The sequence below is a fragment of the Oncorhynchus gorbuscha genome, unplaced genomic scaffold (genome assembly GCF_021184085.1).
Source record: "Oncorhynchus gorbuscha isolate QuinsamMale2020 ecotype Even-year unplaced genomic scaffold, OgorEven_v1.0 Un_scaffold_35:::fragment_2:::debris, whole genome shotgun sequence".
Lineage (NCBI taxonomy): Eukaryota > Metazoa > Chordata > Actinopteri > Salmoniformes > Salmonidae > Oncorhynchus > Oncorhynchus gorbuscha.
The window spans coordinates 739,007-753,064 of NW_025745210.1; the positions used below are offsets into that span (position 1 = coordinate 739,007).

At 43.4% G+C, this 14,058-nt stretch overlaps 1 protein-coding gene across 1 annotated transcript; it reads left to right on the top strand.

The window, feature by feature from the left end:
- The first annotated feature begins 12,306 nt into the window (after nucleotides 1–12,306).
- LOC124017938 (trypsin-2-like) lies at nucleotides 12,307–14,058 on the top strand. The gene is made up of 6 exons (XM_046333172.1): nucleotides 12,307–12,456; nucleotides 12,633–12,783; nucleotides 12,901–13,151; nucleotides 13,347–13,483; nucleotides 13,623–13,724; nucleotides 13,886–14,058. Exons 1-6 carry the CDS (start codon nucleotides 12,381–12,383, stop codon nucleotides 13,931–13,933), a joined length of 765 nt encoding a protein of 254 aa, XP_046189128.1. The 5' UTR covers nucleotides 12,307–12,380; the 3' UTR covers nucleotides 13,934–14,058.

Sequence of the window (14,058 nt, forward strand, 5' to 3'; positions counted from 1 at the left end):
TGTATTTTGTGTTTTCGTTATATTATTTGGTTAGGCCAGGGTGTGACATGGGTTTATGTTATATTGTATTTTCGTATTGGGGTTTGTAGTATTTGGGATCGCGGCTGATTAGGGGTGTTGTATATGCTTGGCTGCCTGAGGCGGTTCTCAATCAGAGTCAGGTGATTCTCGTTGTCTCTGATTGGGAACCGTATTTAGGTAGCCTGGTTTCGCTGTGTATTTTGTGGGTGATTGTTCCTGTCTCTGTGTAGTTTCACCAGATAGGCTGTAATTACGTTTCTCGTTCCGTTTGTTGTTTTGTATTTTGTATCGTTATTTCATGTGTCACTTTTTTCTATTAAAGTCATGAGTAACCACTACGCTGCATTTCGGTCCGACTCTCTTTCCACAAACGAAGAACGCCGTTACAATATCACTTCTCTCTGAAATATACTCAAGCATATAACAACATAGAATACATAACTAATGTGTGCACTTACTGTGCCTAGAAAAACTATTTGCCCCCTTTCTAATTTTCTCAATTTTTGCATATTTTTTAGGGTGAACGTTATCAGTTCTTCAACCAATACCTAATATTAGACAAAGGGAACTTAAGTTTACAAATGACAAAAAAATACAGACGTATTTATTTAATTAACAAAGTTACGCAACACCCAATTTGCCTGTGTGAAAAAGTAATTGCCACATTTAACTGCAATGACTGCAACCAAATGCTTCCTGTAGTTGTTGATCAGTCTCTAACATCGCTGTGGGGGAATTGTGGCTTACTCTTGCATGCAGAAGTGCGTTAATTCAGTGACTTTTGTGGGTTTTCAAGCATGAACTGTGCGGGTTTTCAAGCATGAACTGTTTGTTTCAAGTCATGCCACAGCATCTCAATTGGGATTAGGTATGGACTTTGACTTACAGTTGAAGTCGTAAGTTTACATACACGTAGGTTGGAGTCATTAAAACAAATTTTTCAACCAATCCACAAATTTCTTGTTAACAATCTAGTCGTTTAGGACATCTACTTTGTGCATGAAACAAGTCATTTTTTCAACAATTGTTTACAGACAGATTATTTAACTTATAATTTACTGTTTCACAATTCCAGTGGGTCAGAAGTTTACATACACTAAGTTGACTGTGCCTTTAAACAGCTTGGAAAAGTCCCGAAAATGATGTCATGGCTTTTGAAGCTTCTGATAGGCTAATTGACATAATTTGAGTCAATTGGAGGTGTACCTGTGGATGTGTTTCAAGGCCTACCTCCAAACTCAGTGCCTCTTTGCTTGACATCATGGGAAAATCAAAAGAAATCAGCCAAGACCGCAGAAAAAAATTGTAGACCTCCACAAGTCTGGTTGATCCTTGGGAGCAATTTCCAAATGCCTGAATGTACCACACTCATCTGTACAAACAATAGTACGCAAGTATGAACACCATGGGACCAGGCAGCTGTCATACCGCTCAGGAAGGAGACACGTTCTGTCTCCTAGAGATGAACGTACTTTGGTGAAAAAAGAGAAAATCAATCCCAGAACAACAGCAAAGGACCTTGTGAAGATGCTGGAGGAAACAGGTACAAAAGTGTCTACATCCACAGTAAAACAAGTCCTATATCGACAAGGAAGAAGCCACTGCTCCAAAACCGCCATAAAATAGTCAGACTACGGTTTGCAACTGCACATGGGGCAAAGATCATACTTTTTGGAGAAATGTCCTCTGGTTTGATGAAACAAAAATAGAACTGTTTGGCCATAATGACCATCGTTATGTTTGGAGCAAAAAGGGGGATGCTTGCAAGCCGAAGAACACCATCCCAACCGTGAAGCACGGGGTTGGCAGCATCAGGTTGTCTGGGTGCTTTGTTGCAGGAGGGACAGGTGCACTTCACAAAATAGATGGCATCATGAAGGAGGAAAATTATGTGGATATATTGAAGCAACATCTCAAGACATCAGTCAGGAAGTTAAAGCTTGGTCGCAAATGGGTCTTCCAAATGGACAATGACCCCCAAGCATTCTTCCAAGGTTGTGGAAAAATGGCTTAAGGACAACAAAGTCAAGGTATTGGAGTGGCAATCACAAAGCCCTGACCTCAATCCCATAGAAAATGTGGGGACAGAACTGAAAAATCTTGTGCTAGCAAGGAGGCCTACAAACCTGACTCAGTTACACCAGCTCTGTCAGGAGGAATGGGCCAAAATTCACCCAAAGTATTGTGGGAAGCTTGTGGAAGACTACCTGAAACGTTTGACCCAAGTTAAACAATTTAAAGGCAATGCTACCAAATACTAATGGAGTGCATGTAAACTTCTGACCCACTGGGAATGTGATGAAAGAAATAAAAGCTGAAATAAATCATTCTCTCTACTATTATTCCGACATTTCACATTCTTAAAATAAAGTGGTGATCCTAACTGACCTAAGACAGGGAATTTTTAATAGGATTAATTGTCAGGAATTGTGAAAAACTGAGTTTGAATGTATTTGGCTAAGGTGTATGTAAACTTCCGACTTCAACTCTATATATATTTTTGGGGTGCAACTCAGTAATGATCTCAAATTATTATTGAGAGTAAGAATAGTAGAATACACCAGTTTCAATAAAACGTTTTTGGCTTTGCATCAGCAGTTATCTATTGTTATGTCAGTCCCTGATAGTCAGCTAGTTAGCTAATCCATTTGACTGACCCTGAGTATAGCCATGTCAGCAAAACATGTTTTGATTGGTAGTTGATCTAAGCATCCTACTAAACTTGTAGTAATCATTTCCGAATACCAATCGGGCATGCACGAGATCTTCAGTTTCTTGGCAACTTCTCGCCTGGAATAGCCTTCATTTCTCAGAACAAGAATAGACTGATGAGTTTCGGAAGAAAGTTATTTGTTTCTGGCCATTTTGAGCCTGTAATCAAACTCACCAATGCTGATGCTCCAGATACTCAACGAGTCTAAAGAAGGACAGTTTTATTGCTTCTTTAATTAGAACAACTGTTTTCAGCTGTACTAACATAATGGCAAAATGGTTTTCTAATGATCAATTAGCCTTTTAAAATGATAAACTTGGATTAGCTAACACAACATGTCATTGGAACACAGCTGATAATGGGCCTCTGTACGCCTATGTAGATATTTCATTTTAAAAATCTGCCGTTTGCAGCTACAATAGTAGCATTAACAATGTCTACACTGTATTTCTGATCAATTTGATGTTATTTTAATGGACAGAAAAAATGATTTTCTTTCAAAAACAAGGACATTTCTCAGTGACCCCAAAGTTTTGAACGGTAGTGTATATATAGTTTAATATATTGTCCTTTATTATTTTTCCCTAACCCTACCATCCCTCCCTTAATTGGAGTAAATTAATGGACATGAACTCTTAGTCTTCTACTTCCAGTTTATACATACTATATACATTTTACAGACAGTATATTTTACAATAGTTTTCTTTTGTTTGTTTTTAGTCCCATCCTTCAGCTTCATTCAATCCCTCCCATCTATCTCTGAACCATCCAGTCCCATCCTCCAGCTCCCCTCAATCCCTCCCATCTATCTCTGAACACCATCCAGTCCCATCCTTCAGCTTCATTCAATCCCTCCCATCTATCTCTGAACACCATCCAGTTTGGATTTCTATTTGTCATATGTTTTTTAATTGTGCTGTGATGTTTCACAAAAGTTCTGAACCTTTCTAGTCTCATAGATTCTACATATTTAATTTAATATATATATATATATATATATATATATATTTTACCATTATTTTAAGTCAGTTAAGAACAAATTCTTATTTTCCATTACAGCCTAGGAACAGTGGGTTAACTGCCTGTTCAGGGGCAGAACGACAGATTTGTACCTTGTCAGCTCGGGGATCCGAACTTGCAACCTTCCGGTTACTAGTCCGACGCTCTAACCACTAGGCTACCCTGTAGACAATATTATAAATTAAAGATAAACATTTTTACTGAGAGTAGTATTATATTATTAAGCGATTGATTATGACTTTTTAAATCACCCAGCAGTGCTATTTGCAGAGTTAACTCTAGGTAAATGTTGCAATTCTTTAACTGCGACTCCACACAGGAAATTAAAATGTTTTCTCTTCACCGTCAAGAAGGGGGCCACACAAATGTCTTGCTGAGATGTGGTGGGCCCCCCTACCACATCTCACATAGGGCTAGTTGCAACCCGAGTGACTATTCCTGGTTTAACGTCATGTCCCTGTCCCGAAGCTAGCATCAATGCGCTGCTAGCCGCAAGCCCGCTAACGTTAGCTGTCTAGAGCACACCGGACTGTTAGCTTAAGAGGCCCATCGAACAACTTCTTCGGTCACTATACCTATTTTGCCAATTGGCCTGGTTTACCACACGGAACCCTGCTGATCCGTCTGCCAACATATTCAGCACGAGGGTGCCACAACAGACTTTCTTCCATCTTGACATCCTTCTAAGGTCCTGCTGCTAGCCCCGGCCCTTTAGCTGCCTGAAGCCACTCACTGGACTTCCATGATTACTCGGCTACGCATGCCTCCCCCTAACGTCAATAAGCCTTGTCCATTGCTGTTTTGGTTAGTATGTATTGCCTTATTTCACTGTAGAGCCTCTAGCCCTGCTCAATACGCCTTAGTGAACACTATTTCCAACTCCAACACATTCGGTGACATCACCTGGTTTAAATGATATTCCTAGAGACAATATCTCTGTCACTCTATGCACAGGTTTTACCCCCACTGCATTCATATCCTACCATACCTTTGTCTGTACATTATGCCTTGAATCTTTTCTACCGTGCCCGAAATCTGTTCCTTTTACTCTCTGTTCTGAACATACTAGGCATCCAGTTCTTTTAGCCTTTAGCCGTGCCCTTATCCAACTCCTCCTCTGTTCCTCTGGTGATGTGGAGGTTAACCCAGGCTCTGCAGTGCCTAGCTCCACTCCCATTCCCCAGGCGCTATCATTTGTTGACTTCTGTAACATTAAAATCCCTGGTTTCATGCATTAAAAACATTAGAAACCTCCTCCCTAAGTTTGTTTTATTCACTGCCCTAGCACACTCTGCCAACCCGGATGTCCTCGCCGTGTCTGAATCCTGGCTCAGGAGACTAGCAAAAACCCTGAAATTTCCATCCCTAACTATAACATTTTCCTGCAAGATAGAACTGCCAAAGGGGACGGAGTTGCAATCTACTGCAGAGATAGCCTGCAGAGTTCTGTCTTACTATCCAGGTCTGTTCCAAACATTTCGAGCTTCTATGTTTAAAAATCCACCTTTCCAGAAACAAGTCTCTCACTGTTGCCCCTTGTTACAGGCCACCCTCTGCCCCCAGCTGTGCCCTGAACACCATATTTGAACTGATTGCCCCCCATCTAGAGCTCATGCTGCTAGGTGACCTAAACTGGGACATGCTTAACACCCCGGCCATCCTACAATCTAATCATGATGCCCTCAATCTCACACTAATTATCAATGAACCTACCAGGTACAACCCCATATCCGTAAACACGGGCATCCTCAATGATATCATCCTAACCAACTTGCCCTCCAAATACACCTCTGCTGTTTTCAACCAAGATCTCAGCGATCACTGCCTCATTGCCTGCATCCGTAATGGGTCTGAGTCAAACGACCACCCCTCATCACTGTCAAACGCTCCCTAAAACACTTCAGCGAGCAGGCCTTTCTAATCGACCTGGACCGGGTAGCCTGGAATGATTCTGACCTCATCCCGTCAGTAGAGGATGCCTGGTTATTCTTTAAAAGTGCCTCCCTCACCATCTTAAATAAGCATGCCACATTCAAAAAGTGTAGAACCAGGAACAGATATAGACCTTGAATCACTCCAGACCTGACTGCCCTTGACCAGCACAAAAACATCCTGTGGCGTACTGCATTATCATCGAATAACCCCCGTGATATGCAACTTTTCAGGGAAGTTAAGAACCAATATACACAGGCAGTTAGCTTTCCTAAGGCTTGATTTTTCAAACAGAAATTTGCATCATGTAACACAAACTAAAAAATGTTCTGGGACACTGTAAAGTCCATGGAGAATAAGAGCACCTCCTCCCAGCTGCTCACTGCACTGAGGCTAGGAAACATTGTCACCACCGATAAATCCACTATAATTGAGAATTTCAATAAACATTTTTCTACGGCTGGCCATGCTTTCCACCTGGCTATCCCTACCCCGGTCAACTGCCCTGCAACCCCCACAGCAACTCGCCCAAGAATCCCCCATTTCCCCTTCACCCAAATCCAGATAGCTGTTCTGAAAGAGCTGCAAAATCTGGACCTCTACAAATCAGCCAGGCTAGACAATCTGGACCCTCTCTTTCTAAAATTATCTGCCAAAATTGTTGCAACCCCTATTACTAGCCTGTTCAACCTCTCTTTCGTATCATCTGAGAATCCCAAAGTTTGGAAAGCTGCCACGATCATCCCCCTCTTCAAAGAGGGAGCCACTCTAGACCCAAACACCTACAGACCTATATCTATCCTACCCTGCCCTTTCTAAGGTCTTTGAAAGCGAAGTTAACAAACAGATTACCGACCATTTCGAATCCCACCGTACCTTCTCCGCTATGCAATCTGGTTTCAGAGCTGGTCATGGGTGCACCCCAGCCACGCTCAAGGTCCTAAACAATATCATAACCGCCATCGAATAGAGACATTACTGTGCAGCTTTATTCATCGACCTGGCCAAGACTTTCGACTCTGTCAATCACAACATTCTTATCGGCAGACTCAACAGTCTTGGTTTCTCAAATGACTGCCTCGCCTGGTTCAAAAACTACTTCTCTGATAAAGGTCAGTGTGTGAAAACGGAGGGCCTGATGTCCGGACCTCTGGCAGTCTCTATGGGGGTGCCACAGAGTTCAATTCTCGGGCCGACTCTCTTCTCTGTATGCATCAATGATGTCGCTCTTTCTGCTGGTGATTCTCTGATCCACCACTACGCAGACAACGCCATTCTGAATACCTCTGGCCCTTCTTTGGACACTGTGTTAACTAACCTCCAGACGAGCTTCAATGCCATACAACTCTCCTTCCGTGGCCTCCAACTGCTCTTAAATGCAAGTAAAACTAAATGCATGCTCTTCAACTGTTCGCTGCCCACACCCGCCCGCCTGTCCAACATCACTACTCTGGACGGCTCTGACTTAGAATATGTGGACAATTACAAATACCTAGGTGTCTGGCTAGACTGTAAACTCTCCTTCCAGACTCACATTAAGCATCTCCAATGCAAAATTAATTTAATCAGCTTCTTATTTCGCAACAAAGCATCCTATTTCACAACAAAGCACTCATGCTGCCAAACATACCCTCGTAAATCTGACCATCCTACCAATCCTCGACTTCGGCAATGTTATCTACAAAATAGCCTCCAACACTCAACAAATTGGATTCAGTCTATCACAGTGCCATCATTTTTGTCGCCAAAGCCCCATATACTACCCACAACTGCGACTTGTACGCTCTCGTTGGCTGGCCCTCGCTTCATTCTCGTCGCCAAACCCACTGGTTCCAGGTCATCTACAAGTCTTTGCTCGGTAAAGCCCCACCTTATCTCAGCTCACTGGTCACCATAGCAACACCCACCCGTAGCACACACTCCAGCAGGTATATCTCATTGGTCACCCCCAAAGCCAATTCCTCATTTGGCCGCCTCTCTTTCCAGTTCTCTGCTGCTAATGACTGGAACGAACTGCAAAAATCACTGAAGCTGGAGACCCTCACTAGCTTTAAGCATCAGCTGTCAGAGCAGCTCACAGATCACTGCATCTGTACATAGCCATCTGTAAATAGCCCTTCCAACTTCCTCATCCCCATACTGTATTTATTTATTTATCTTGCTCCTTTGCACCCCATTATCTCCAATTACACATTCATCTTCTGCACATCTATCACTCCAGTGTTTTAATTGGTATATTGTAATTTCCCTCGCGGCCATGGCCTATTTATTGCCTTTACCTCCTTTATCTTACCTCATTTGCACACACTGTATATATACTTTTTCTACTGTATTATTGACTGTACGTTTGTTTTTTCCAGTGTCGAACTGCTTTGCTTTATCTTGGCCACTTATTCTCAACTAGCCTACCAGGTTAAATAAAATAAAGGTGAAATATTTAGTTTTAAATAATAATATTCAATTAACATTCCAAGATGTTGATAGAACAAAATTCGCTAGACAGGGGTGTACACAATATATTGGAAGAAGTTCACATGATACTTACGACTTGTAGCAGTGAGCAGCAGACACCACCATGTGCTGGAGATCAGTGAGCCACTACAGAAGTGGTAGCCAGACTGCAGAGACACCTGATGGTGCTGGGAGTAGGGCTTGCACTCATACCCTTCGATGATCTTGTCGTCCTCCATGGCGACTGGAAATCGAGAGCATTCTTAGCTATATTTCCTCACCTTTTGAGATTATTTAAAAAATCATAGCACTATGATAAAAGTGGAATAAAAGTTCTTAATGATGATTAATGATGTTAGTGTCATAACACAGTCCTCTATGACCATTTTTACACTGCTCCGATGAGCAGAGCAAAGACCAGGGAAATCATGGTTGCTGTGTCATCCTGTCGATGAAAGGGATTAATCTGCACCCCTGGTTTATGTTCCGCCCAGTTTCATGGACTGTTTGATATGTCAAGAGATCTCTAAATCAGGTTTAAAAGGTTCTCTGGACAGCAAATAATACAGCAGGTAGCATCAAGCTGTAAATGTCGGAAAGTTGTGCATCCTCACCACTCACTGGGGAAGGTTAAGTTACGGGAAGGGTCAACTGATCCTAGCTCTGTGTCCAAGGCCAACATCTATGTGAATGAGACTCAAACCTGTCAAATCCCCTTGCAAATGTAGGCCTACCTTTTCATTGAGTTTTGGTCAACGTTGTCTTATTAGTCCCAGTACAGTGATTATTGAGTTAATTCCAGATTTAGGACTGGATTCAATCCGTATTGTGGAAGTTTCAATCAAGGTCAGTGTTAATATGTGAAGGTCATTTCAGATTGAGCTGACATATGCAACATTTACTGTGAATGCCGTCTCGGCGAACAGGGAAAATAACTTTACATTTCAATCGAGTTATAACGCGGATCTTCTGCCAACATCCTTTGATACGGATTAAATCCAGCCCTTCATTTGTACCAGTAGACAGTGATACAGTACACTAAAACTGCCAGTTTGAGATTACCAGTATTCTCTGCATTTCAAACTGTCTTGACCTCAACATGGCTGCAACACCGCTGTGTGGTTCACACACACACAATCTACCCAAGGCCTACCATCATTTTGTAGATTAGATGTTTATTTAGTCACATTCACAGGGTCACAGATGTCATTGCAGTGTACAGTGAAGTACTTAAGCTCCGAGCTCCAACAGTGCAGGTGTGAATGAAACAAAATAAAAAGGATATATACATTTAGAAATGTGACAATGATGAAAATGAAATGTCCATAGAGGGAGCAGCGGGGGTGGGGGTGGCAGTCTGTTCGTTTTCGCTATGATGGTTGGTGCCGTTTAAGTTGAGGGAGGACAATCCTTTTTTTTTACGAGCTTGGCCTTATTTCTATTGCAGTCTGTCATTCATTTTCCATTCACCCAGTTCAATGTGACAGCGATAGGTTTAGGCTACTACATGATTCTCATATTTTCCCTATACTCATCATGAGGTTGCTACAACCTAGTCTATAAATGAAAGTGTACATTGTAGGTGCATAGGTTGAGAGAAATTTGAGTAATCAAGGTGACAGACATAGACACATTCAATACTGCCTTGCCTGCATTTGCAGGGCTGTGGACATAAAGTTAGAGTTAGGGTTGAGCCAGGATGTGGACATAAAGTTAGGGTTAGGGTTGAGCCAGGATGTGGACATGAAGCTAGGGTTAGGGTTGAGCCAGGATGTGGACATAAAGTTAGAGTTAGGGTTGAGCCAGGATGTGGACATGAAGTTAGGGTTAGGGTTGAGCCAGGATGTGGACATGAAGCTAGGGTTAGGGTTGAGCCGGGATGTGGACATGAAGCTAGGGTTAGGGTTGAGCCGGGATGTGGACATGAAGCTAGGGTTAGGGTTGAGCCGGGATGTGGACATGAAGTTAAGGTTAGGGTTGAGCCAGGATGTGGACATAAAGTTAGAGTTAGGGTTGAGCCAGGATGTGGACATGAAGCTAGGGTTAGGGTTGAGCCAGGATGTGGACATAAAGTTAGGGTTAGGGTTGAGCCAGGATGTGGACATGAAGCTAGGGTTAGGGTTGAGCCAGGATGTGGACATGAAGCTAGGGTTAGGGTTGAGCCGGGATGTGGACATGAAGTTAAGGTTAGGGTTGAGCCAGGATGTGGACATGAAGCTAGGGTTAGGGTTGAGCCAGGATGTGGACATAAAGTTAGGGTTAGGGTTGAGCCAGGATGTGGACATGAAGCTAGGGTTAGGGTTGAGCCGGGATGTGGACATGAAGCTAGGGTTAGGGTTGAGCCGGGATGTGGACATGAAGCTAGGGTTAGGGTTGAGCCGGGATGTGGACATGAAGCTAGGGTTAGGGTTGAGCCGGGATGTGGACATGAAGTTAAGGTTAGGGTTGAGCCAGGATGTGGACATAAAGTTAGGGTTAGGGTTGAGGTAGGATGTGGACATGAAGTTAGAGTTAGGGTTGAGCCAGGATGTGGACATGAAGTTAAGGTTAGGGTTGAGCCAGGGTGTGGACATAAAGTTAGGGTTAGGGTTGAGCCAGGATGTGGACATAAAGTTAGAGTTAGGGTTGAGCCAGGATGTGGACATGAAGTTAGAGTTAGGGTTGAGCCAGGATGTGGACATGAAGTTAGAGTTAGGGTTGAGCCAGGATGTGGACATAAAGTTAGGGTTAGGGTTGAGCCAGGATGTGGACATAAAGTTAGGGTTAGGGTTGAGCCAGGATGTGGACATAAAGTTAGGTTAGGGTTGAGCCAGGATGTGGACATGAAGTTAGAGTTAGGGTTGAGCCAGGATGTGGACATAAAGTTAGGGTTAGGGTTGAGCCAGGATGTGGACATGAAGTTAGGGTTAGGGTTGAGCCAGGATGTGGACATGAAGTTAGGGTTAGGGTTGAGCCAGGATGTGGACATAAAGTTAGAGTTAGGGTTGAGCCAGGATGTGGGATGTTAGGGTTGAGCCAGGATGTGGACATAAGGATGTTAGAGTTAGGGTTGAGCCAGGATGTGGACATAAAGTTAGAGTTAGGGTTGAGCCAGGATGTGGACATAAAGTTAGGGTTAGGGTTGAGCCAGGATGTGGACAGTTAGAGTTAGGGTTGAGCCAGGATGTGGACATGAAGTTAGGGGGTTGAGCCAGGATGTGGACATGAAGCTAGGGTTAGGGTTGAGCCGGGATGTGGACATGAAGCTAGGGTTAGGGTTGAGCCGGGATGTGGACATGAAGTTAGGGTTAGGGTTGAGCCAGGATGTGGACATGAAGTTAGAGTTAGGGTTGAGCCAGGATGTGGACATGAAGTTAGAGTTAGGGTTGAGCCAGGATGTGGACATGAAGCTAGGGTTAGAGTTATGGGTACGGGTTGAGCAGGGGTGTAGACTTTAATCTAGTGTCACCCACAGGAGGTCGGTGGCACCTTAACTGGGGAGAACAGGCTTGTGGTAATGGCTGGAGCGCTAACAGTGGAATAGTATAAAATACATGTGTTTGATGCCGTTCCATCTGCACTGTTCCAGCAATTATTATGAGTCGTCCTCACCTCAGCCGCCTCCACAACTGTCAAAGTACAACTGTTTATTTGAATCTTCTGTTAATACCTAATAATAATAAATTACACTACCCAAATGTGTGCTTACTTTAACTGCGTACAGTATAACTTATGTAATGAACAGTATGTAATGAACTCATGACCCTATTTTTTCAACAGCCTTGAATTACTTTTCAACAAAACCTCTTAAACCCAGTTTACTTGTTTACAAAGCTGAAATTGTCCTTGTGAGCAGCAAAGCTGTGTTTGTCAACTTCTCCAAGAGAACACCAGCGTGTGAACCACACAGCTGTGTTGCAGTCATGTTGAGGTCAACATACAGTCTGAACCAAATAGAATACGGTTCATCTCAAACTGGCCGTTGTGGTGTACTGTACATGTATCACTGTCTTCTGTAAGAAATTAAATCAAACTAGATGGTAAGAACCTGCACTTAAGAAGTACTGGGACAAATTAATACACATATTTAGCTTTCTGCTGCCTTTAGGGCCAACTTCATACCACACCATGATGGAAACTGCTTTGTCATAATGCTGACCTTAGCAGCACACCTTTAGACTCTGATTGGCTTTCTCTTGACCAATCAAACAGTTCCATTAAACGGGGCGGCACAACCAATTCTGCATATAAACCAGGGGTGCAGATGAACCCCTTTCATCATCAGGATCATACAGCAACCATGATTTCTCTGGTCTTTGTTCTGCTCATTGGAGCCGCTTGTGAGTATAGTAATGATCATAGAAAAAGAACAGAACTCTGTAATGACACTAACATCACACATTTGTTTCTTTGACATTATTAAGAAATATGTTCATGTTGTTTTATCACTGTTCTTTGCTTTTCCATCTCAAAAGCTGAGGTAATATAGCTAAGAATGCGTCTGCTCTGTTTACAGTTGCCACGGAGGACGACAAGATCGTCGGAGGGTATGAGTGCAAGGCCTACTCCCAGCCCCACCAGGTGTCTCTGAACTCTGGGTACCACTTCTGTGGTGGTTCCCTGGTCAATGAGAACTGGGTTGTGTCTGCAGCTCACTGCTACAAGACGTTAGTAACCTACCATGTGAACTACTAGCAACAATTTGATAAGCTTAACTTTTGCAAAACTCAAGGAGACAAGTGAACTCCACATTCCCATGAACTCTCTCTCTCTCTCTCTTTCAGCCGTGTGGAGGTGCGTCTGGGCGAGCATAACATCCAGGTGACTGAGGGTAACGAGCAGTTCATCTCTTCTTCCCGCGTCATCCCTCACCCCAACTACAGCTCCTATAACATCAACAATGACATCATGCTGATCAAGCTGAGCAAGCCCGCCACCCTCAACACCTACGTGCAGCCTGTTGCTCTGCCCAGCAGCTGTGCCCCCGCTGGCACCATGTGTACCGTCTCTGGATGGGGCAACACCATGAGCTCCAGTGAGTACAGCACCTGGGTCAAAGGTTACATGTGCCAGTTGATCATCTTCATGGTGACTGAGTGTTAACAGGCATAGAAAATGCAGACCTACTATTAAAAACACTGTCATTATATCCAACTATAACTCTCCTCCTTTTCCACCTACTTCAACCTTCCTCCCTCCACCTCTCTCTCTCTCTCCCCCCTCCTTACAGCTGCTGACAGCGACAAGCTTCAGTGCCTGAACATCCCCATCCTGTCCTACAGCGACTGTAACAACTCCTACCCTGGCATGATCACCAACGCCATGTTCTGTGCTGGATACCTGGAGGGAGGCAAGGACTCTTGCCAGGTACTTACCACTCTGACCTCAGTTCAGTGGTACCAATGATGACTTTAAATTTAACTTTTCAATTGATTAGAAATTGATAACGAAATGACCAATTCATATCACTTGTCTCTCTCTCTTTCTCTCTCGCTCCCTCTCTCAGGGTGACTCCGGTGGCCCAGTGGTGTGCAACGGTGAGCTGCAGGGTGTTGTGTCCTGGGGTTATGGCTGTGCCGAGCCCGGTAACCCCGGTATCTACGCCAAGGTAAGACAAGAAAATAGTTCAACATTCATACGTCACTGTGACATACTTTGGTTTCCTGAAGGAAAAAGACATTGAGTCTATAAAACATAGATTGATGGTTCTCATGCTGCCTCCCATTGAGCTTGTCCACTAATGTCTCCCTTCTCCTTCTCTTCCTCCAGGTGTGCATCTTCAATGACTGGCTGACCAGCACCATGGCCACCTACTAAGTCTGCTTGGTCGTCCAGTACATTCACACAACTCTACAACATCCCGTTCCACATCAACATACATCTTTTGTACAGGAGATTAGACATTATTTATGTTTATGATAAATAAAGCTTTTAACACAATA

Coding starts and splice junctions, on each gene's coding strand:
- LOC124017938 (XM_046333172.1), top strand. CDS start 12,381: ATGAACCCCTTTCATCATCAGGATCATACAGCAACCATGATTTCTCTG. Junction 12,457..12,632: donor TCTGCTCATTGGAGCCGCTT/GTGAGTATAGTA, acceptor CTCTGTTTACAG/TTGCCACGGAGGACGACAAG. Junction 13,725..13,885: donor ACCCCGGTATCTACGCCAAG/GTAAGACAAGAA, acceptor CTCTTCCTCCAG/GTGTGCATCTTCAATGACTG.